The sequence below is a fragment of the Zingiber officinale genome, chromosome 7A (assembly GCF_018446385.1).
Source record: "Zingiber officinale cultivar Zhangliang chromosome 7A, Zo_v1.1, whole genome shotgun sequence".
Taxonomy (NCBI): Eukaryota; Viridiplantae; Streptophyta; class Magnoliopsida; order Zingiberales; family Zingiberaceae; genus Zingiber; species Zingiber officinale.
The window spans coordinates 140,543,700-140,566,980 of record NC_055998.1 but is presented as its reverse complement, the minus strand read 5'-3'; the positions used below and the strand labels follow the sequence as shown (position 1 = coordinate 140,566,980).

The 23,281-nt window shown below is 36.5% G+C and overlaps 4 protein-coding genes and 1 long non-coding RNA gene across 6 annotated transcripts; 2 read left to right on the top strand and 3 right to left on the bottom strand.

Moving 5' to 3' along the window:
• Positions 1-9,026: 9,026 nt before the first annotated feature.
• On the top strand, positions 9,027-11,575 carry LOC122002924 (40S ribosomal protein S3-3-like). The gene is made up of 6 exons (XM_042558325.1): positions 9,027-9,148; positions 9,250-9,397; positions 9,487-9,658; positions 10,572-10,626; positions 10,697-10,828; positions 11,245-11,575. The coding sequence occupies exons 1-6, from the start codon at positions 9,119-9,121 to the stop codon at positions 11,407-11,409; spliced, it is 702 nt and encodes a 233-aa protein (XP_042414259.1). The 5' UTR covers positions 9,027-9,118; the 3' UTR covers positions 11,410-11,575.
• A 197-nt stretch (positions 11,576-11,772) lies between these two features.
• LOC122002923 (14-3-3-like protein GF14-C) lies at positions 11,773-14,223 on the bottom strand. Of its 2 annotated transcripts, none has more exons than XM_042558323.1 (6): positions 14,100-14,223; positions 13,178-13,629; positions 13,008-13,086; positions 12,822-12,944; positions 12,150-12,266; positions 11,773-12,061 (listed from the first exon to the last, which is right to left on the bottom strand). In XM_042558323.1, exons 2-6 carry the CDS (start codon positions 13,504-13,506, stop codon positions 12,002-12,004), a joined length of 708 nt encoding a protein of 235 aa, XP_042414257.1. In that variant the 5' UTR covers positions 13,507-13,629; positions 14,100-14,223; the 3' UTR covers positions 11,773-12,001. The 2 variants fall into 2 exon arrangements, with proteins under 2 accessions (XP_042414257.1, XP_042414258.1); XM_042558324.1 differs by having other exon boundaries at positions 13,987-14,101.
• A 335-nt stretch (positions 14,224-14,558) lies between these two features.
• LOC122000574 (GDT1-like protein 5) lies at positions 14,559-16,125 on the bottom strand. Its single transcript, XM_042554944.1, has 5 exons — positions 15,662-16,125; positions 15,548-15,592; positions 15,409-15,470; positions 15,235-15,307; positions 14,559-15,050 (listed from the first exon to the last, which is right to left on the bottom strand). The coding sequence occupies exons 1-5, from the start codon at positions 15,761-15,763 to the stop codon at positions 14,976-14,978; spliced, it is 357 nt and encodes a 118-aa protein (XP_042410878.1). The 5' UTR covers positions 15,764-16,125; the 3' UTR covers positions 14,559-14,975.
• Positions 16,126-17,696: 1,571 nt separating this feature from the next.
• On the top strand, positions 17,697-18,334 carry LOC122000573. Its single transcript, XR_006117177.1, has 2 exons — positions 17,697-18,207; positions 18,290-18,334. It is a non-coding gene; the product is annotated as an uncharacterized LOC122000573 (long non-coding RNA).
• Positions 18,335-19,357: 1,023 nt separating this feature from the next.
• Positions 19,358-22,651, bottom strand: LOC122002921 (40S ribosomal protein SA-like). Its single transcript, XM_042558322.1, has 5 exons — positions 22,448-22,651; positions 21,194-21,456; positions 20,915-21,112; positions 20,551-20,755; positions 19,358-19,796 (listed from the first exon to the last, which is right to left on the bottom strand). Exons 1-5 carry the CDS (start codon positions 22,575-22,577, stop codon positions 19,666-19,668), a joined length of 927 nt encoding a protein of 308 aa, XP_042414256.1. The 5' UTR covers positions 22,578-22,651; the 3' UTR covers positions 19,358-19,665.
• Between the last annotated feature and the right edge of the window lie 630 nt (positions 22,652-23,281).

Sequence of the window (23,281 nt, the reverse complement as noted above, 5' to 3'; positions counted from 1 at the left end):
TTTTTAATGTGATCAAAGCGAGAGAATTAGAGATAAGGAGAGGTATATATATATATTTTTTGAAAATTATGTACTTGCTATTTTTACTGTTATTTGTTTTTATTTTACGTTAACTTAATTTGGTTTGTTCATATCAAAAAGGAAAATATTATAAGTACCTCATGGTGATTTTGATGTGATCAACTAAGTCAAGTTAGGTCCTGTTGTGGTTTGATCCTTGTGTCTAAGCGTGCAAAAACTTAGAAACACAAGAAGTCGAGCGAAACACACAGCTAGCAAAAAGGATGGCACAGGAAAGAGTCAACCAGCTTGGTACGTCCGAGGGGTGAGGCGCTGCTGAAGAGTATGCTGGCGGACGAGAAGGAAGCTCTTGGCATTTCCGAGGGATGAGAAGCCTAAGCGGAGGGTTGCTTGAGAAGACCGGAAAATGAGTTCGGGTGAGCCCTATTCCAGATAACTGAATTCACCCAAGTAAGTAGAGCTGGAGCAGAAGACTCAGATGGAAAGTCAACCTAAAGTTGACTGTGGTCCAGGCGCCTAGAGCTACTTTGAGCGCCCGGACCAGTTTGGACCAACAGGGGGCACCTTAGTGAGATGCCCCTGTGCGAAGGCAGTCCGGGCACCCGGAGCTGTTCTAGGCACCCAGACCACATAAAATATTATCTTTTGCCCATTACGTAGTCGTTGTGACGCGGATAAACTTTTATCCACACCCAGGCGCCGGGATCGTGCCACATCGGCAATAGTCAGTCTCGACCAGTGAACTATAAATAAAGCCTTGGTCTTCTCTTTTCAGAACAACACACTTTGTACTTCAATTCTCTTTCGATTTTTCATTTCTCAGCATTATTTTCGTGTATGAGGCTTCTTTGCCTCTGATGTTCTGTTCGAGAAAGAGATCTCGATTGTGAGCTTACATTCCTTAAAGTAGTAATCTGTTGATTGCCAACCAAGTAAAAAATTCGTTTGTCTCGTACTTATTTTATTGCTTTATATTTTATTTAAGTGTGTAATTGATAAAGCCCGATCGAGTTGAGAAAGATATTGTTGTTTATTTTTTTGCAGGGCAATTCACCCCCCCCCTCTTGTCGGCCGCAAGGGACAAACAAAACTAAGAGGGTCAATGTTGATCGAACACTTGGTGTGGGAAGTCCTGGCGAGTGAAATCAAGTAGTGAGAAAGTCCTGATAAGTGAATCCAGACATACGGGAAGCATTGGTAAGTGAAGCCAGGCAATTGGAAAGTCCTTAGTAAGTGAAGTCAGACAGATAGAATGCCCTGGAGAGTGAAGCTAGACAATTGGAAAGTCCAGGTGGGTTATGGAGGATCAAATACTTGACATAAGGAGAAAATCCAGGTGGGTCAAAAGTTGATCGGGCATCTAGTGTTTAGAAGTCCAAGTGGGTCATGGAGGACTAGACACTTGGCACAAGCAGAAAATCTAGGTGGGTCAAGGATGTTTGGAAGTCCAAGTGAGTAATAATCGTCCAGACACTTGGCATGAGGAGAAAAGTCTAAGTGGGCCAAAGGATTGATCGGACACTTGGTGGAGAAGTCCCAGCAGGTCACATTGATCGGAGATTAGGCAAGGGAACCCCTAAACTTGGATTAAGCAAATTAGGGTTGAACAATCGATTAGAGTAATTATTGGCCTTAAGCTAATCAATTAGGTAATCAATTAGAAGGTTCTTGTGAGAACACAGAAAGGGTCCGAATCGATTGATCAATCGATTGGGCTAAGCCTAATCAATTGGACCAATCAATTTGGGTCAGTAGATTCGCTAAGAGGAATTCATGAAAAGCAAGGCTAAATCGATGCCCAATCGATTCAGCCATTGCTAATTGATTGAGTCAATTGATTAGGTAGTGTTTTGTCGTGAGGAGAGGGAATTGATTGAGACAATCGATTAAGAAGGCTTAATCTTCTTAATCGATTGAATTAATCAATTAAGGCATTTTCTCAAGTAAACAGTGAGTTGCGGAATCGATTAAGTAATCGATTAAGGTTCTCTGAATTGATTGGGATAACTTATCAATCGATTAGGGTTCAAAAAATGAGTCGTTCTACAGGTTCATAGTATATTGTTGACGTGGTAATTGATTAAGAGGATTCTTAATCGTTTAAGGCACCAAAGGTAACCCTAGAAAAGGATTTTTCGTGACCGTTCTCTATACAACACTCAACGAAAATTCTTAGGAGTTCTTGGATCTTAGTGTTGTTATATTTCCTTCTACTAAGAGGCAGATTCAAGCAACAAGAAGAGAGAGTAAGATAAGATTTCATTGTTGTAATCTCGTGTAAAAATTCATTGTATTTGTTCTTACTCTTCTTGGTGTATTTCATGTTGTGAGTTTGTATGAGTCTTCTCCACCTCTGGATTGTTTCCAAGAATGAGTGTTTTCATAGTGTTCATGTGTACATTATATAGATCCTTGGATTAGTCACCTTGAGAGGGTGAATATCAAGTAAATCCTTAAGTTATTATCATTGGAGAGTTCTTCAATTCAAGTATTCCGCTGTAAATCATCTTCGTTGAAGCAAGAGGAGCTATTCACCCCCTCTAGTTCCCCTTAGTCCTAACAAGTAGTATCAGAGCGAGGTTGCTCTTCACCGGGCTCATCACCAGTAAAGGGAACGAGCTAGAGGAAGAAAAAGAAGTTGACGTCCTAAAGTCAGCAAGTGAAAAATTTATCTAGAGAGCTCAACTTCAAAATGGATTTCTGAGATTGACTCGAATTTGACACTCGAGCACCTCCACCATTCATATTGGCAAGCTTCGATCTTTGGAAATTAAGGATAAAAAATATCTTAATGATGGAGATAGAGCAATGGTTTGCTCTAATAAAAGGCTTTCAAACTCTAAGTGCTAACAACGACAAACTCATCAAGAGAAGAAATGGAGCAAGGAACAAATCCAAAGATGTGAGGCAAATGAAAAGGTAACCAAATTATCGGTCAATTTATTGCCAAGTAATATTTGAATCAAATTGGAGATTGTGAAGATGTCAAAGAGCTATGGAGTAAATTGGTAAAACTCCATGAAGATCCATCATCAACGGAATGCAACAACGAAAGCAAAGAGGAAAACTCTTTGTTTCATGTACATAAGGATTCAGAGGTTGAGAGATGCTCAACGTCCGAGGAGGAAATTGAAGAGACATCCACCTCGAAGATTGAGGGGGAGGGCAATTCATTGATACCGAAACAAGAAGAAGTTTCATCATCCTGAGTCAATGAGAAAGAAGATGGTGCCATCTCCACAAGTCAAGAAGGATCAAATGGAGAATCAAGTGCTACCCCTACATGTGAAGGTATAAAAATTTTAAGTTGTAATAATAAAAATCACATTATATACTTTGAGTATAGGAAAAAATGCACTACAAGAGCAAGTATCCTAATTTGGTTAAGAAGAAGGTCCAAGCGGCTTCCAAGACAAAAGAAAAATCAAAAGAAGCCGGAACCTTGGTATGCAAAGGCAAGGAGCATATTATTGTTTCCTATGTAATAAAAAGGGGCACTACTAGAATCAATGCCCAAGAAGAAAGATTTTGGCCAAGAACCAAGAAGGAAGCACAAATCAAGGGGGAGTTCTTAAGAGCAACCCCAATATATCATTTATTGATGTAATTCCTTTAAGTCATAATAAAAAAACATGTTAGAAATAATTTCTATCATTTTAATACTATTTATCATGAAAATATGGAGCATGATAGGATTAAGGAAAATTATATTGTGTATCATGCTTGTTGGTGCAATATTCCCTAGGTCAAGGTTGACCGGGTTGACTGAGCTTGAATTGAGTCAAGCTCGAGTCATGATGTTTGAGTTTCAATGTTTGACAACACATGTAGACAATACATGAAGATTGCAGGTGCAATTGTTCATGTGGGGAGATTGTGAAGGAGAGTCAAGTAGGTCAAGGTTGACTGGATACTTCACTAGAAATCCTAGTGAATGTAGCTAGGTGAAAGTCCTAGTGAGTGAAGCCAGACAAATGGAAAGTCCTAACTAGGAATTTAGGCAGAGGAAAGTCCTGGTGAGTGAAGCCAAGCAGATGAGAAGTCCTAGTGAGTGAAGCTAGGCAGAAGGGAAGTCCTGGTGAGTGAAGCCAGGCAGAAGGAAAGTCCTGGTGAGTGAAGCCAGACAGATGAGAAGTCCTAGTGAGTGAAGCTAGGCAGAAGGGAAGTCCTGGTGAGTGAAGCTAGGCACAAGAAAATCCAGATGGGTTAAGGTTGACCAGACATCTGGTGAAAGTCCAAGTAGGTCAAAGGGATTAACTGAATACTTGGCACAGCGAAAAAAGTCCAAGTGGGTCAGAGGGATTGACCGGACACTTGGTGAGGGACTCCTAGCAGGTCAAGGGTGACCGGATGCTAGGCACGATGAACCAACAAGTCATAGTTGACCAGATGTTGGTTTAGGAGGCTTTAGACTTGATTTTGGGAGAAAATCATGAGCTGGATCGATCAGCCGATCGATTGGCTCATGCCCAATCGATTGGGCGAGTCTTCGCGACAAGCCTCTTTCCAATCGATCAGTGGATCGATTGGGACGAGTGCGCGATCGCACAGAACAGCGTTGGATCGATCAGACGATCGATCCAGAGTCCCCAATCGATCAATGGATCGATTGGGAAGTGCGATCTTCGCACGATAAGCCTTGGATCGATCAGGCGATCGATCCAAGCAATTCCTGAGAGCACAGAGGTACTCTGGAACGATCGGTTGATCGATCCAAAGCCTCCCCGATCGATTGAGAGCAATCCAATCGATCGGGATCCGACCGTTGACATCGTATTTAGTTGTAGGCGTTCGATTCCTTCGGTAGAGCTCGCACTATTCATCTCAGATCTTCACAGCTTCTCCAGCAGCTCCTCCACAAAGTTTAGATCGCTAGTTCTTGAAGGTTCTTAGAGGTTTTCCAAGTCAAGAGGTGGATCTATAACTGAAGAAGAAAGTTAGGGTTAGGGTTTCTTTGTAAGCATGTGCTGTATTTTGTTTCCCTTTCCTTTTTCTTCTTGTAGTGTGAACTTGTAGGGCTTCTCCGCCTTCAGTAGTTACCGAAAAAGAGTGTTTCATTAGTGGAGGGTGTGTGAGTGTGTGGATCCTTGGATTAGTCACCACTTGTGAGGTGGATACCAAGTAAATCCTCTTGTTAGCGTTGTATTTTGTTTCTTGTTTTGTTTTCCGCTGCATATCTTTGAAGAAACAAGCACCTAGCACGCACCGAGCTATTCACCCCCCCACCCCCCTCTAGCTACATTTCGGTCCCAACAATGCTAAGACTGTCTCACCTAAGGTTAGAAAGGTAGATAATAATTTAGACAAAAACTTTAAGGATTTTAGGTATATGCCTAAAAATAAAAATATCTAAGGAAATCAAGAAAAATCAAAATTTATGGATTTAAAGAGAGAAAATCAAGTCTTAAGATCACGACTTGATAAATTAGAAAAGATTCTTAAAAGAATGAAAAATATTTTTAAGGGGGTCAAATGAACAAGATCGAAGAGTAGATAGGGAAGACTCATTCAATGGTAATAGAGGTTTGGGATATAAATCGAAAGCCAAGGAGAATGTGCCCTCATACCATAGAGTTCCATATAGCTATGGAACTAATCCTAGGTCTAGAAGTCAAATCACTAAGAATGTCACAAGGAAATTATCCCTAGAGTTGATTGTGAGGAATCTAGTGTGACCAAAGCTTCTAAGAAGCCAAGAAAGGTCATTAGAAAGATATTAAAGGAAGTTATCCCTAATAAATACCCAAAACACCTAAAGAGCACCAATAAATTTTGGATTTCTAAAAATGTATTCTCTATGCCCTAGATGAGTTTAGAGAGTGTCAACTCTAATTGGAAGGATAGTTAATCCAACCTTGATAAAGTTTGGCACTTTGGGATATTTTTAAGATATTGTTACATCTTGAAAATGAGAAGGATTAATTGTTTACTCTTTGAAATAGCAAAATATGCCAAAATTAAAGATTCAGACCAAATTGACTCTAGGGACCAACTTCAGGTGCTCGGATTGCCCTGGTGCCTAGCCAAGCACTCGCGAAGTTTGCCCGGGCGCCCGGAGCAACTTTGGGCGTCCGAACCACTTTTTGCCTTTCTCTTTCCAGCAATAAAAAGTTAGTTCAGGAATAAAAATTATCCTGTAAAACAGAGTTAGCACATTAAAAATATGATCAAATTATGATTTAGATCCTATCTCCTCGAAACTAGGATCTAATCAAGGTTTTAGCTTAGTTTCCCAAATAGACCTAAGCTTGATCGACGTCTACTATTCTCTCAACCGAGAATGTGTCCTCACTGGATCTCTCCTCCAGTTACTTACCTCCACTTACTAATTACAAACTTCAGGTCCCTTAATCCACCAGGACTTCCTGTCAGATTTTAACCAATCTGGACTACCTCCTACCAAATCTCAATATATATGGACTTTGTGCCAGCTTCCTCTTGCAAGATCTCAATCAATTTGGACTTTGTGCCAACTATCAATCTAACTGGACTTCCGCCTGGTGTTCCGGTCCTCTAGACCCATCATGTCCTACACACTTGATAAAGAGGTTAGACAAACAATATATCTAACTTTAATCTATTTGTCATACATTAAAACCTAATTATCAGTGCAACCTACACCAACACCTGTGACATCCTTCTAGCTCGTTAAGTCTTCCGCTCGACTTTGTGTTCTTAAATCCCTGCATATTCAGACATAAGACATCAAATACACAAGGTCTAACCTAACTCGGTTGATCACATTAAAACTAACCTAGGATATTTATAATCTTTCTATTTTTGATGTGGATCAACCCAAGTTAAGATAAGATAGAGAAGTAATAAATTTAAAATTAAAACAATCATCATTTATATTTATGCAATTAAGTACAAGACAAAAAAATTACAATTTAAAGCAACTAACCACATAAAATATTTGCCAGCATGAAAATTTTAAACTCCCCTTAACCCTTCTAATTTCTCTCCATTTGATCTATCAAAAAAATAAGAAAAAAATTAGAAAAATATTTAAACAATTTCAAGGGGTTGTAAACGTATTATTCGAGAATGTGTCTTTTACCAAAATTATTTTGTAAAAAAATAATTTTTAACAATTAATCCTTATTTTTTTCAAAAATAATTTAAGATTTTTTAAAAAAATTTTAAAAAGTCTTAAAATTTTTTATCAAGGTCAAACAGAAGCACTCAAATCAGGATAAAAATTTTAAAAATATATATTTTTTTTAATTAGAATAAATATTTTTAATAGAAATTGTTATTTTTTGAATTTAAATACTTAAAATAAATTTTTTACTTATCTTTCTAATGGTTCTAAACATAGAAAATATAATGGTTATCTATAGAAAAATTAATTTTTTAAAAAATCAATCTTTGAATTTTTTAAAATTTTAAAAATTCATATTTTTTATAAAGAATTTTTAAAAAATTATATATCAATCAAAAAATTTGGAATCAAAATAAGGGTTTGATACCCTAATTTCATAATCCCCTCCCCTAAGTTATCACTAAACTCATTCTTCTCTATTCCTTCCCTCTCTTTTTTTCAGACAGTTCAACCCTAAGCCGCCCGAGCCTCTTCTTCACCTCTTCTCCACCCCTCTTCTTCCCCACTGGCCCGAGCCTCCCCCTTCCTCTCTTCCTCTCGGATGTGCCCCTTTCTTCTCCCCCCTCTTTTTCAACGCCTATTTCTCCTCTTCCTCCCTGCTCGATCGTCCAAGCTGCTGCCATTGAAGCTGCTTCTCCCCCTTCCTCCTCCCTTTCTTCTCCCCCCTTCACCTTCTCTTCCTCCTCCCAATCGAAGCTGCTCCAAACCGAAGCTACTGCCATTGAAGCTGCTCCTCCCCCTTCCTCCTACTCCTCCCTTTCTTCTCCCCCTTCCCCTTCTCTTCCTCCTCCCAACCGAAGCTACTACCATCAAAAGAAACCGCAATCATATTTTAACATGAAGCACTCTAGAGCTAGGAATGATATTGAAAGGTGTTTTGGATTGTTGAAGGGTCATTGGAAAATCATAGCTTCCCCTTCATTTTTCCAATGAAAACTCAAGTTCATATTATCATTGCTTGTTGTTTGCTTCATAACTTGATTAGTAAATTCATGAGCCATGATCCTCAAGAGTGTATCCCACATGAAGATGAATAAAATAAAGATGATTACAATGATCACGAGATTGAAACGGACTACATACGGACAATTACCCCAACTAATTAGTGGACTACATTTAAGAATAATTTAACACTCCAAATGTTTAACAATTAAAAATATGAAGTATTTGATATGGAATGACTTCCATTATTTTGATTATCTTTGTAGATGTTTTGATTATGCAAAAACTATTGACATAATTGTTTAATACATGACAATTTATTTTAGAGATAATTATTGTGTTCTATTATATCTTTTGTACATTGAAAAAATACTCATCATATTATATATATTTTTTTATAAAAAAGTTCTGTTCATGAATCTTTGTAATTATTTTTGTATTTTACTTATAAGGGTAAAATAAAAATTTTGACTGATTTTTATTCATGATTTAAGGTAAACAACAACAGTAATAAAAATAATATCAATTCCCCTGTTCTAATATCTATAACAAGCATCATCAATTTAGCATTTATTCTAACTCGTCAATCAAAACTCATTTTCATTTCTATTGTCAAACGCCTAAAAATTCTCTAGGTAATTGTTGATATTATAATAAACATAATTTACTAGATTATGATGGAATATATTTTTTTTTGTTGAATTATAAATTTTCTATTAAATTTTGGTTTCTTTAATAAATTGTATTTTAAATATTAAGTTAACATATTTTAATAAATGTTAGATTATGTAAAAAGATTTAAAAATAATTAATGTTTTTTTCAGCAATAAATGAACGGCCACCGTCGATTAGATTCTGAATTATTCTTTTATTGACGAACCAGATTTATCGATATCTGATCATCCATCTTAATCGTCGATTTACCAAGTGCATCCTGACCGTACGATCTTTTGGCAAAACGCCATATTTACCATTTCTAGGGTTGTGTCGAAGGCGTGCGGAGGAGCGTTCACCGGAGGAGGCGGAGCTGCGGCGCGAGTGCAATTTGCCATGGTGACGCAGATGAGCAAGAAACGGAAGGTTTGCACCATTTCTGATCTGAATTTTCTCCTTTTCGCTTATGTTTTTGGTCTCCGACTCTAAGCCATTTGTTTTGATTGACTCTTCCGGCTGCCACACAGTTTGTAGCGGACGGAGTTTTCTTTGCCGAGTTGAACGAAGTCCTGACGAGGGAGCTCGCGGAGGATGGCTATTCTGGTGTCGAGGTCAGGGTTACTCCCATGCGAACTGAGATCATCATCCGCGCGACGCGCACCCAGAACGTACTTGGTGAGCTTTTTCTCTCTTTCAATTCTCACTTTTTTTGTTAATTTGGTTTGTAATTAGTTCTTAGTGTATGGGTTCGATTGTCGATTTAGGTGAAAAGGGGAGAAGAATTAGGGAGCTGACGTCGGTGGTGCAGAAAAGATTCAAATTTCCTGAGAACGGCGTTGAGCTCTATGCGGAGAAGGTGAATAACAGGGGACTCTGTGCCATTGCTCAGGCTGAATCGTTGCGCTATAAGCTTCTCGGTGGCCTCGCTGTTCGAAGGTTGGGACTTGTTTCATCCCTCGTTTCAAATCAAAGTGTTTATACTGATCTCATTGTCTGTTGCATGTTATTTGTGCATTGTTTTGTCAAAAGATATGTCTATTTTCCTGGATGTCTGTTCAAACTATTCACAAGCAATTTCAACTTCCATGCCTTGACATGTCAAATTTTACTCTCAATTGTTGCTCGATGGGTGAATAAATTGAGATTTCATTCTGCTTTTCATGTCATATAGGCGACATGTTATGATTTATCTCCACAGTTATCTACTTTTATTTGTTTGATTTGTGCTATAATTTTGCAATCTACACATGTGTCAGTAGTACCATGAAGCTATCCTCCTCTATGAATGTCATCTATAAAGCAAATAGGTTACTAGGTACCAACTTTCTGTGTCGGAAGGTGAAGGTGATAATACTGAGGTTGCCATTTTTTCAGTTATGGCTCACTTGATCTCATGTTGAAGGCATTTGGCACATGTTCTCGCATTCTATTGCTAGTTAATGTTAATATATGAATTAATAGGTTATGGTTTAGTCATCTCTGGTGTTCTTAGCTTTTCCTTAATGCAAAATTAACGATATCTAATAGTATTCCGATCATGGTTCTGGACGCTTTCTGTTCTAATAGTATTTTGTCATGGCTCTATGAAATCAATATGGCTTCTTTTCTTTTGAAAAAAAAGCAACATAGTTCTGTCACAACTACTGCTTATCGGTTATGCTTAAACTTATTTAGCTATTGTGTCCTGTCTATTTTATTAATAGATAAAATCTATTTTCTTATTATTCTTTTTTATTTGATCGATATTATTCTTTGATGTTATTTATTTTACCAGTGATGTTTTCGTGCTATGGTCTGGCTTTCGATTTAAAATATGCACGATGGATGATTTTCCTATTATTTGTTTCAGGGCCTGTTATGGTGTATTGAGGTTTGTCATGGAGAGTGGTGCAAAAGGATGCGAGGTATTCTTTTTTCATACATGCAACAATTATCATTTCCCGCAATGTCGATATTGATTCCTATTTCTTTCAGGTAATTGTAAGCGGAAAACTTAGGGCTCAGCGAGCTAAGTCTATGAAGTTCAAAGATGGATACATGATTTCTTCTGGTCAGCCAGTTAAGGAATACATTGACTCAGCAGTGAGGCATGTTCTCCTCAGACAGGTTCGTCTGCAAAATTCATATCCATTGAGTAGATCCAAACGCTCACCCAAACCTTAATTCGAAATCACATAAGCCATACTGCTATTTTTGCACACAACACTTGCTTGATCTCTCAGATTGACCTACTTGATTCTTGTTGGAAGTCGCACTGTTGGAAGCGAGCTAGTTACAATTGCCGAGTGGGGGGAGTGATTGAAGGACTTGGAGGCATAGCCATTTGGGGTAGTAGGCAGCACAAATGTTTGAAGAGGATGATAGCATGATCTTAGGTTTACAAATTAGAACTCTAACGATTTTGAGAACTGCATATAGTTCATTTTTCTTTACTTTTAGTTTCAATTCTGAACCCACAACTGTTTAGTTTATTCTTGCACTCGTTTAGGGTTTATATCTAATCCTCGTCAACGACTGCACAGGGTGTTCTTGGAATCAAGGTCAAAATCATGTTGGACTGGGACCCAAAGGGGAAGCAGGGCCCGACCACCCCTCTTCCGGACCTCGTCACCATCCACCCTCCGAAGGACGAAGAGGAATACGTCAGGCCAGCACTCCTTGTGCCTGCAGACCTTCCCGTCGCATGATACTCATCGCCTCTCTGTTTGCCTTCAGTCTTTGACACATCACTTGGATAAGCCTGTTTGTTTTTTTTGCTTGCAACTTCTTTGATCGTTTGTTTCTGTAATTTTCTTTTGATGAAAACTGAAAATTAAATGTTTTATTGTTTTTTTAAATCAATTTTGGTTCTTAGCGATGGATATTCTATTCAATTTTTATAAAAACTTGTATTCCTATTAGGTAACCCATCAGTAATACTTTTCTCCTCAAGTAATTTATTTAGTATGATTCTGGTCTATCAACACATTTGGCATGCCTAGCTTATCCGATCGACTTAATCAATTTATCAGAAAGTATAGTGGGCAAAGGAGTTTCATACTTCAACAGTGTGAGCAAGGTGAAATAATTGATATTTTCGGCCTTATGAAATGATGGCTAGACGCCCAAACTATATGAATGCGTCATTAGTAGTCAAAGCTAAGTTATGCAATGTAGAATCAATTAACATGAGAATGACCTGCAAGTGCTTCATATGGAAATCTAGCACACAGAGTACGTGAAAGAGACAACAAACTCAAGGTACCGAGGAACATCAGTCATACGCGTGCCTGCTTCCTGTTAGTGTCCTTCCTCGGATTCACGCTTTGGGGCGTCTTTGATCTCATCTCCGGCATCCTCCTGAAAACAAGGCATAAACATGATAAGGATGTGCCGAAGACTAAATTGATAGGAGGGGGAAAATAAACTTCAAGGGGGAAGAACTGACAGTGATATCAGAGGTCCATAGGGTCAAGTTGTCACGAAGAAGTTGCATGATCAATGTGCTATCTTTGTACGATTCTTCACTGAGAGTGTCCAACTCTGAGATAGCCTCATCAAAAGCCTGTAGAAGACCAATTTCAATAGTAAAACGACATATGATGTTTTCGTATCGCAGACTACATTCAGTAAACTGAAATGTATGAAAGTATTACTGATCTAAACATTGTAAAATCTATCTCATCTCTGTTGTTGAAAGTTTACCTAAACAAATACATTCAATGAAAGACCTCAGTTAAGAGAGGGTTCTTAAAAACTCAGCAATATTGACAAGTCGAATACAAAGTAGACTTGAATAGTCAATACCTTAATCTTGGTCAAGTGGCAACTACTGGAAATGGACTCAATGTGACTCTTAGGAACTTTCAATAAGAAAAATAAAAAATTATTAAGTTGATGTTTCCTCATTACACTTCAAGGTAGTGAAAGAAATAGAATTGAACAGAAAAAAGGAGACCATAGTATCCAAGGAAGATATCTTACTATTTAATATGCAGTTATACATAAGAAGATTGTCACTTGTCCCTGACTTAATTACATTAAATTATTTCATAATATAAGTATAATCAAAGCTAAGTACGGTCTACAAACTTAAGAAAAGGATATTAGAAAGTCAAACCTGTTTTGCAAGGCTGCAAGCCCGATCAGGAGAGTTCACAATTTCATAGTAGAACACTGAGAAATTAAGAGCCAGACCAAGCCTAATAGGATGAGTTGGAGCTAGATCAGCCAGGGCAATATCCTGTAAATTTTGGAAGAGATGGTTTGGTAAAGTTCATGGTGAGGAGACAATTGAGGATCAAACCTGAGCAGATTTGTAGGCTTGCAGTGTACTCTCTGCAGCCTCCTTCATCTCATCTCCAGTCTTATATTCCGCGATGTACCTATTCGATGATGCGAAAATTAAGCTCTTCTGATGAATGCATATCAGGCAAGAAGAGGAGGAAAAATTCAATCTTTTATATGTTGTATAACCTGTGGTAATCCCCCTTCATCTTCAAGTAAAACACCTTGGACTCTGCGGCAGTGGAAGAAGGTATGAGATGGGAATCAAGCAATCTCAGAATAGCGTCGCAGATCTTGCTGAGCTCAGTCTCGATCTTGCCACGGTAGTCCTTGATCGAAGAAACATGCCCCGCATTGCCGCGGCTCTCTTCCTTCTGCTCGATGGAGGAGATGATGCGCCACGAGGCACGGCGTGCCCCAATCACATTTTTGTAGGCTACAGAAAGGAGATTGCGCTCCTCCACTGTGAGCTCTTCCACGCCCACTGTCTTCGCGACCTTCTCCATGAACTCAACCATTTCCTCATATCGTTCTGCCTGCTCGGCCAGTTTGGCCAAGTAAACATTGTCCTCGCGGGATGATTCCGCGGGCACATTCTTCCTGGCTCTCTACGAATCTAGTGAACTACTATCGTGTAGAACCTTCAAGAAAACAAATCCAGAACAAGAGCATTATTTTTTTCACCAGTTTTTTCTATCCCAACACCAAATCACATACAACGAAGAACACTTTCCACATTGATCTGTATAAAAATGCGATTTTAAGTTCGGAAAAGGGGAAGAGAGGAAGCATTTGCTGAGACTTCCACCAGCAATCTAACCGTGAACAAAAATGAAGCATAAGAGCAAAACCTTTTCATCCAAAGTATGTTTTTCAAAACAAAAAAAAAAAAACTCAATCATCGATCATTCACACAGAAGATGAACGAGATGGTCAATGGCGATAAAAGGAAATCGAGAAATAAAAATGTAGATCGCCGAAAAGAACACCAAGAAAACCTATCCCGAGGAGAAACCCCATGCCTCGCAGCGCAAAGACTAGATCGATCCAATGGGAGAAAATGGAGATGAAGAGGAGAAATCGAAGCAAGAGATGAGGATCGGAAACGCACCTTCGCGATTGGATTCGTCCAAGCTCAACGCGGAAAACCTTGCGCGCGACTGTTCCCGTTCGGATTTAACTTCTCATCACGCTTTCTTAACTATAGACAGTTCACATCCGGTCAGCGATCCAACGACATATCGAAACGCGGTCGATCAGTGGAAGTGACCGGAATGCCCACAACTGTCTGCCCAGTACGACGTGAAAAATATTTTTTTAATTTGGGTAATAATAAAAGCAATTATTAGGTTCTTTCTATTTAAATGAAAATTTTGAATTAATCTCCAAATTTAAATTTTACTTAAATTCTATTATATAGACAAACAAAAAAAAATTGTTTTTGAAAATTACTTATCCTTTTAAAATTGGAAGAAAATAAAATCACTTAAAAATTAATAATAATTTTATTCTAAATGGCTATAGACTTTCTGATTAAACTCAGTGCAAAAACTACAAACAAACACACGAATAAACTAATATATAAAACACATTAAACAGAAATATGTCTATTTTCTATGTTTTTCATATTTCATTAGTGATGAAAAATACTTTTTAAGATAAGCCACCCACCAATGTCTACTAAGAGTCAATAGTTCTCTCAATAGAAGACTTTGAAGTGCAATAAAAACATCCCTACATGATCTTGGGTTATTTAAAGAGATCTTTCATGAACCATTTGATATTTCTGAAGATCATGTTGTGCATCAATGGATAAATGGAATATCTGAGAAACTGTTCATCCTGCTTCTGAAATGGGCAGCAGTCAAGAAATTGATTTTGAGGGAGGGTGGTTAAATAGGGTGTTTTGCATTGGACACTTTTGGCTAATCAAGGAAGAAGGATAGATAACATGCGCGCAAATAAGAGTGAGTTCTCTTTTCGAATTTTATGAGTTTTCTGCTTCAGATAGGAAGGACTGGAGGCCAAATATTAAGAAAAGGATGCCACTGGAGAGTGCAACCTGCAGTCAGATTAATGTGGCATTAGTTCCGGCAGCAAGTATAATTCAGTGTTTCAAAACTTACAGGACCAAGCTGTTACGCTAGTTAGACTGAGAATAGGAAGTGAAACTAATCTAGTTCATGGGATAAAAAGAATCGGTGTTGGATAAGTTGGGAAAACGCTGATATGAAAAAGTTTATTACCATTTTTTCTGAGATCTGTGATGCCAAGCTCTTTCCTCCCAGTACTGCTGCTGTTGTGCACAATGCTTGCCCACTGTGATCCAATTTTTTTTTAAAAAAAAATAATGTAAACACATTATATATTAGTATTTTTCTCAAAATGAAAAAGGAAATTAGGAGGGATAGAGGCTGTACACAATGCCCCCCAAAACAACACCCAATGGGTTAACATCAGAGGCCAATCCAATTGTGGCAATCTGCAAAAAGCAAATCAGCTTAAGATAGCCAAGACGCACTACAAGGGAGGGGATTTATTAGCTTGACCACAATTTACCTGGCTCTTGTCACCCCATTCGCCAAAGAAAGTGATGGAAAATGCCTGCATTAGTACATTAATATGATGCCCGAGTATTTAGAAGAATTTAAAATTTTTATTTAGAGACGATACCTTTAGAAAGATCGGGGAAAAGAATTGGGTTAGAAATGGCCGCTGCTGTTTTTTTAAGTCGTCATTCTGCAATTGATGAACAAATTTACATTGAGTTATCATGTATGTCGAATGCCAGCTAAAGTTTTGCACAAAAGAAAATATTGCATATGGTAGGAACAATGATGCTTTGAGGTTATTTTAACATTTGATAGAGGTGAAAAAACAACTGTTAGAAAGGAAATAATAATAATAATTGTACCATATCGAGAAAATTGTTCAACAAATATGTAGAAGAATCACAAATTCCAATTGTGTGCATGAGTTCAATGATGCTATTAAGAGGTCCCCGATTGTGTCCATGAGATCAATATCATTATTAGATAACTAAGCTCTATGAGACAGAAATAAGACGCCTAAACATTATTCTGAACAAGTTGCAAATTGCAAATGTGCTCGAGTGATTGATGCTCGAGCAAGAAACTGTACCACTATCATTATCTTTGTGTTGAAATTCTAAATTGGGCAAATATTGACAACCTAAAAACATCCACTAAATTAAGCACTAAGCACTGTATAATGCACCAGATAATTATATTCAAGTTCATGTCCATAGGGATGTAAATCCTAGTTGATTATTGATATGATCCAGGATCACTCCTGGGGTGAAGAGAGAACTCTAGGATCTCTAGCATTGTAGGTGCACAGAATCATGATTGTTCTTACTGGTATCACATTTTCCAAAAATTTGAGGTATCATCCTTATCAAATTAGTAGGATTTGAATCAGTACAAAAAATTGAAAACATGGGAGATTTATGTGAAAAAGTTAAACGTAATTAATAATATTAATGTGTTATAAATTATTAAAAACAAATTGATAAATGAATAAATAAATAAATAAATAATATAATATAATAAGATTTATTTGACACTAAAAACAAGTTAAATAAATAATAATTAATGCTATCAATTAATAAGTAGTTGGATATTAATAGGATTAATCTGATACTAAAACTTAAATATGTTTTACTGATTATATTATTATATGCACTTTTCAATATTGATTAGGTGTTAGCTATTTTTGTAACCTAATATTTTTAATTAATCTTACATTCATTATTTTCATTATTTTACAAATTCCTATTCTTGCCATATGCATACTATATTATTAAACTATTTTGTTACTACCACTGCTGGCTAACCCAACAAAAATAAGATGTTTTTATGACAAATCTAATTCAATTAAAATAGAAAAATAGAGTAGATTAAGGCATGAGGTGCAAGCATAAAACAAGACTGTCCAAGTTATATAAGATAGGGAAATCTATAATTAAAATGAAATTAATATTTTTATTATTATTATTTCTAATTTAATATATGAATATTTTATTATTACATAGTAATTTTTTTTATTAATTTAATAGTATTTAATAAAAAAATATGGTTGATTATTTAGTTTTTTTAATTTACCAATAGAAATTTACTATTAGTATAATTTTTGTTTGTAAACATACTAAGTAATGAAATTAGTATTAGCGTCTCTATGCCGTAGGATGATTACTTGACAATGCTGAGCCCTTCTCTTCCTCCTTTAGAACCGAATCGTCTTCAGAAATCCTTCAACAATCCACCTGAAGTCACTGAACCACCTCTGTTCTTCTCTGTAAGTTGAGTTATTCCTTCCTGTAGTGCAAAGTTTTGCTCTCCTTGATAAAATCTTTAAGATTCCTGTGTTGGAAAGTCGGGTCAACAAAAATTTGGCCGTTTTCCAACAAAATCATTTTTATTTATTTTTTATGTGATTCCATCAGTTTCTTTCAAGGTGTAAGGATCCCCATCGAGAGTTCCAAACCGTATCTTGATCAATTGAGTTTGCCAACTATGAAGAGAATTCCAGATCCTAAGTTGATACTAAACTATGATTTTGGAAGATTGTAAAACTTTTTCTTCTTTTTCATTCCTGTGTATAAATATAATCCCACCACATGGCTTACAACTAAACTTGCATATGCATAACCCCTAAGCAACTTCTACCAAAAATTCTATGATCTAATACCATCCCTCCTAAAAACCAAACAAGCCACACACACCTTTTCGTCAGACACCTATAGTTAATAATTAAATACAGAATATTAAGAACTAAACTAAACCATGACTCTACTAACAGTGCTTAAGATACCTTCTCAATGTGTAATTTGGAGTAACATCCACTGCTATGGTGTTAAATGACTCAATGGGCTACAAAACCAGTAACGTCATTCAGTTACATATAGGAGAATGAATATGGGTCTATATTCTACATTTTTATGCAAACAATATAAGACTGTTGAGGGATTCCAGGACAATTGATGATAACAAAATTTAGTTATTAAATGGATTTGAAGTTTGGTTAAAAATCTAGCCTTTAGCAATCAAGATGCAGACTTCTCCAATTTGAAACAGAAGACAAGCGCTAACTTGTACTGAGGAAACTCTTGGCTTGTGTGCAATAACTGCAGAATCCAGAGCCATCAGTGGAGTTTGATATAGTAGCGAACAAAAAGCAGCAGCACGAAGTTAATGTCGGTATGTTGGAAATTCTTCTCCTGTTTTGTTTTATCGCCTTAATGCAACTTTCCTGATTCACTTGATCCTGTCACTCATGCAGCTATATGGAACTCTTTTCTTGTTCTTTTTAGTGTTTGTATAATAAGTTTGCCCTTGGTTGCAATTGGTTTGAAATCTTGTACTATATCGGATGAAACAAACAAAATGTATTGTTTCTGTAAATCATCGAAATTTGATATCACTCATTTCAATCTTTGACTAGAAAAATACTATTCCAATATGCATGATGTAAGTTACAGATTGAAGTTTGTAGACGGAGATAAAACAAAGGAAAGAAACATGAGTGGTATTGAATTTTAATAATTTATTCAATATGGTACCAGATTTAAATTCATATGGGGCACAGACATTAATGTCTCCTTTTGTATATTTCATCTCTTTTCTTTTTCAAATCCAATCTCCATATATTAAAACATCAACACGGTATTGAAGCAGTATCTGGTTTTTGAACCTCGTCTGGAACCTAACATTTATTCACATACTAGGGTATTTTCCAAAATGCCCATATTTTTTAGTAGCTTTTTTAAAAAAGGTCCTTCAAGGTTTATTAATGTTAAAATGTCTTTTAAGTTTTCAATTTTATTGTCTAGATACTCCTTTTTAATTAATTAGTAAATGAATGATTTAGGTAGAAATTTAGAAGCTCTTAAATTGAAATGTTGTTGATGAAAGTGGTGTTTTAATATTTATTTAGCATATTGATAAGAGCATGATTTAAAAATATTATTCGTAAATATTATATTCATGAATATTAATATATATATTCAAATTTATTTATTTAATTTAATAAACTATTTAATTAATTCATCCTATTTATATTGAATAAATATAAATAAATTTTTATCAAATCAAATATTAAATTTATTCACAAATATTCAATTTATTTAGGATCCTATTTCCAAGATTAGTTGAATGAAATAGGAACACTTAAACTATAAAAAGAAAAGTTCATTGATTTTATTCAGTGTGTTTGATAGGGTAGACTTAATATGTTCCCGGTTGATTCATAATAAAAATATGTATCGCATTGTTTTATTGATTTGTTTTCATTACTCTACACAAAGCACTTATCGATAAAAAATTCAAAAGAAAGATAGAAGCACATTGATTAGTCACACGAACTGTATTGTTGTGCGTGCTTGTAACTATATACCTCATTCAACTCAAATGTTTGGTAACACCTTGAAAAACGCTAGCAACTTCCAACAGATACCCAATCCAAAGTTTACTAACATTTCAAAAACACATGGCAGAGTATAGCACGCAAAACGCAAACTTAGCCTAAAAGCGAGTGGTACGTACAGGATTTGAATAAATAGGAAACTAAGATAAGTCTTTTAGTGATTTCTTTTTCCTCGACATCAAAAGATATAGTTGCCTCTCCAAGAGCTAAACAGAAGGCTTTTACTGAGGCACTCAATCCCATCCTGAGGGTGCAATGTGAGCAGTATCGACAGCAGGATCCCATCCTGTGGGAGCAGCTACTGCGGGAATTTCAGCAGCTGGGGGTGGGGCTGCTGCCATATCCCATCCATCGGCAACAACACCTGCAAAAGAGGAAAAAAGAATTTGTCATGCTGGCAAAATGGCCAAAAAACAATCCTAAACGAGAAATCCTCCGCTAACTGAAAGAGACTCGGGTTTCCAAGTCATCGTTAACCTGGCTCGTCTGGTCTAGTTCTGAGTGAAAAAAAAACTTCTATTCGATTAAGTTAACAAGCCGAACTCGAGCTTAACAGTATTTAATTAGTGAGCTCACAAACATATTAGTTTAAAGACTTACAAACATATCATTTAGAGGCTAATTAATCTTATTTTATATATATATATATATATATATATATATAACACTAAATATCACATTATAAATATAATAATATCTTAATAATTAGACTTAAAAACAAAACACCATTAAGTTCAAGCCGTTAACAAACTATTTAATTTCATTATAAACCAAGCTCGAGCTTAAAAATTAAAACTTAGTCGAACTGAAACTGAGCTCAAGCTATAATATTATCGAGCTTAGGAAAAAACGAATCAAGCCGAGTTTAAATATCTTGTTCGGCTTGGTTCGATTACACCCCTAGATATCTACTTTTTAGTTAATACCAATACATCTAAGTTTTCAATGACTAACTAAGACAGCTAGATCATTTGAGAGGGCTCAACCTATAGTTCTGATACATAACTCAATTAAGGATTGGCATCTTTTGCAAAATGCACAAGCACTGCAAGTTAATCATACTATTATTAATGTTGTGAAATTAGACATAAATATTTTTAAAATGGATTGACTTTGACCTTGGTCAGCAGTCCAGTCGGCACCAGTCACTGCAGGAATGGCAGTAGTAGCTGGAATATCAGACGTCCATTGCTGGGTAGTCCAGTTATCGGTAGGCACCATTCCAGTGTATTCAGGTACGGCACCAAATTCAGGTGCCACAGGAGCTTCAGTTTCTTCCTGTTCCTTGGCCTCCTCAGGGTCTCTGTAGAAAAACAGATCTACCTGCAAATAACACAAAATATAATTCAAATTAGAAGATATAGAAATGCAACATTTGTTTGATAAATAAAATTAAGATAATTGAAATAGGAGCAATCCACAAGATACCAATACCAACAAAAAGGGATAAAAGAACAATAACAGTAGTTCACAGCAACTTACCATTACTTCCCACTTACGCCCAGGGGCAATGGTCCCACGCATTTGCAGAACCATCCTTGCCAACAACCAGTAGAGGCAACCAATGCTTAGTTTTCCCTTGTTATTAGCAGGAATACCAATGTCAACATATCTCATTGGTGAATCGGTGTCGCAAAAGGCAATAGTAGGAATGTTACCGAGAGCCGATTCCTTGATTGGCTGTAGGAAGCACCAAAAGATGAAATTAAGCTATCTCCCTATCTCCTTTCGTAATAATAAAATTATTCCAAGGTAATTCACCTGATGGTCTGTCCTTGGATCCGTGAGAATGAGCAAACGAGGTTCGCTGAAGGATGTCTGAAGTTGATTGGTAAATGTTCCAGGAGTGTGCCTCCCAGCAATAGGATGGGCGCTGGTATATTGGGCAAATTTCAGCACAGCTCTCTGACCATAAGGCCTGGCAGACTGAACAATGATATCTTGGGGATTCTCAATTGCCACAATCACTCTAGCTGCAAGCTGAAGCTTTTCCCAAGTTTTCCCAAGATTGATTATGAAAATACCTGACAGTAACAGTTCAACTATCCACTTCAGTGCGAGTAGTTGGATCAAAAGCAATATACTAGTAACAACATTATAAAAAGAAATAAGTGGGAACAAATCTTGAACATAGAACACATCTCATACTGTTAAAGCTTGCTAATACTTACCCCAAACTAGTCAGTCACTTGGGATTGTGCTTAGCAATAGATTACAAGTAGTCCTGTAAAATCTCAAGCTAGAACCTAAAATAAAAAAGGCAAATAGCACTTGGCCTTAATGTAGATTAAAAAAAACTCCTTTACAATTTCTAGTTACTTGGATGAGTTGCATTAATATGATAATCCAAGACCTTAATCTGTAAACAAGTGTGAGCAAATATAAAATGCTTGATGAAATGCCTCTGAAGCTCTATATAACTAGTTAGTATAAACTTCATCACATTGAAACACCAATTGCAACTAGATTTCATCCATCTGCCAATAAAGGGCCATTGTTTCTTTCAATAAATAAAAGTGAAAGATGGATACTTGGATGGATGAATTTGAGCATCCATCTTTGATGACTTGTTGAATATAAAGGAACAATTCATAATAATTTATTTCTCATATGTCAAAAGTATTTGATCACAGGGACTACAACGCTTGGCAACACATCCATTAGAATCATTGTGTGCAATAGAATCTGAAGTACGAAAAAGTAGAGAATAGATTGGCTCATCTTTATTCCCTTCTAGCTATCCACTATTCATCAACAAAATTTAAACATATTTTCATTGATTATACACCGTGTACAAAGTAACTGTGGCTTTACAAACTCACCGTTTTACCCCAAATCTTACTGTTTCGATGCCTAATTTTGCTAAACAGAAGATAATTATCGCATCCTACGGCATCCAGTGAGTGCATATGCTAATGAAAACTTAGAACGCGAAGACGGCAGCAATGGAAAAACCATGGCGGTTCCACAACACCAACAACAAAGTCCATAGATCCGAAAAGTAAGGTCACTCACCATCAGGTCGTCTCTTGTAGACGTATCGCTCCATCTGGAAGTCGCAATTTTTGGTTCCAAGGTGGACGTCCGCCGCCAGCATCATCTGGATGTCCTGCTCCCTCTGCGAGAGAACTCTCGTCGCCGCCATGACTGCTGCAACTTCTACAACGAAGGCCCAGAACCCTACGCGGCACCACAGTCAAAAGGTAGCCGAAATTCGTTCGAGGTGGGGAATTTATCGCTCGCATAAAAACCCTAATGACGATATAAGCAAATGACGAAAACAACCCTGGCACATTTGGGCCCATTAACAATTAATATGGGCCGGGTTCGGAGAATCAGATCCAAAATGTCTCAAATTTTGGCGGGACACATTACATATGAGTTCAAATAGGAGTGTAAATAAATCAAATCGTCCGTGAGCTACTCGAAATTTTATTTAATAAAATCTTATTTAACTCATTTAATGAGGTTCGTTAAGATAAATAAATCAAGCTCAAGTTTCACAATATTTAGCTCATTAGCTTGTGAATATGTTCGTTAAGCTCATGAATCTACTTTTAAATAAAAATAATAATAATTTTGATATTAAATTTATAGATTGTATACTCTATTTATGAGACATATAGACAAATTTAGAATTAAATTATAAATTTTAATAAGAATATTATAATTTTCTCTAAATATATAATTTAATTTTTAATGAATATTTAAATTTATAATTTCTATTTACTAAGCTCGTTTAGGTTTGATAAAAGTTCGAATAAGATCATGAACCATAAATATATTCGTTAAATAAAGCTTGAGCTCGGTTCGATTATAAACGAGTCAAACTCAAACATTCAAGAATTC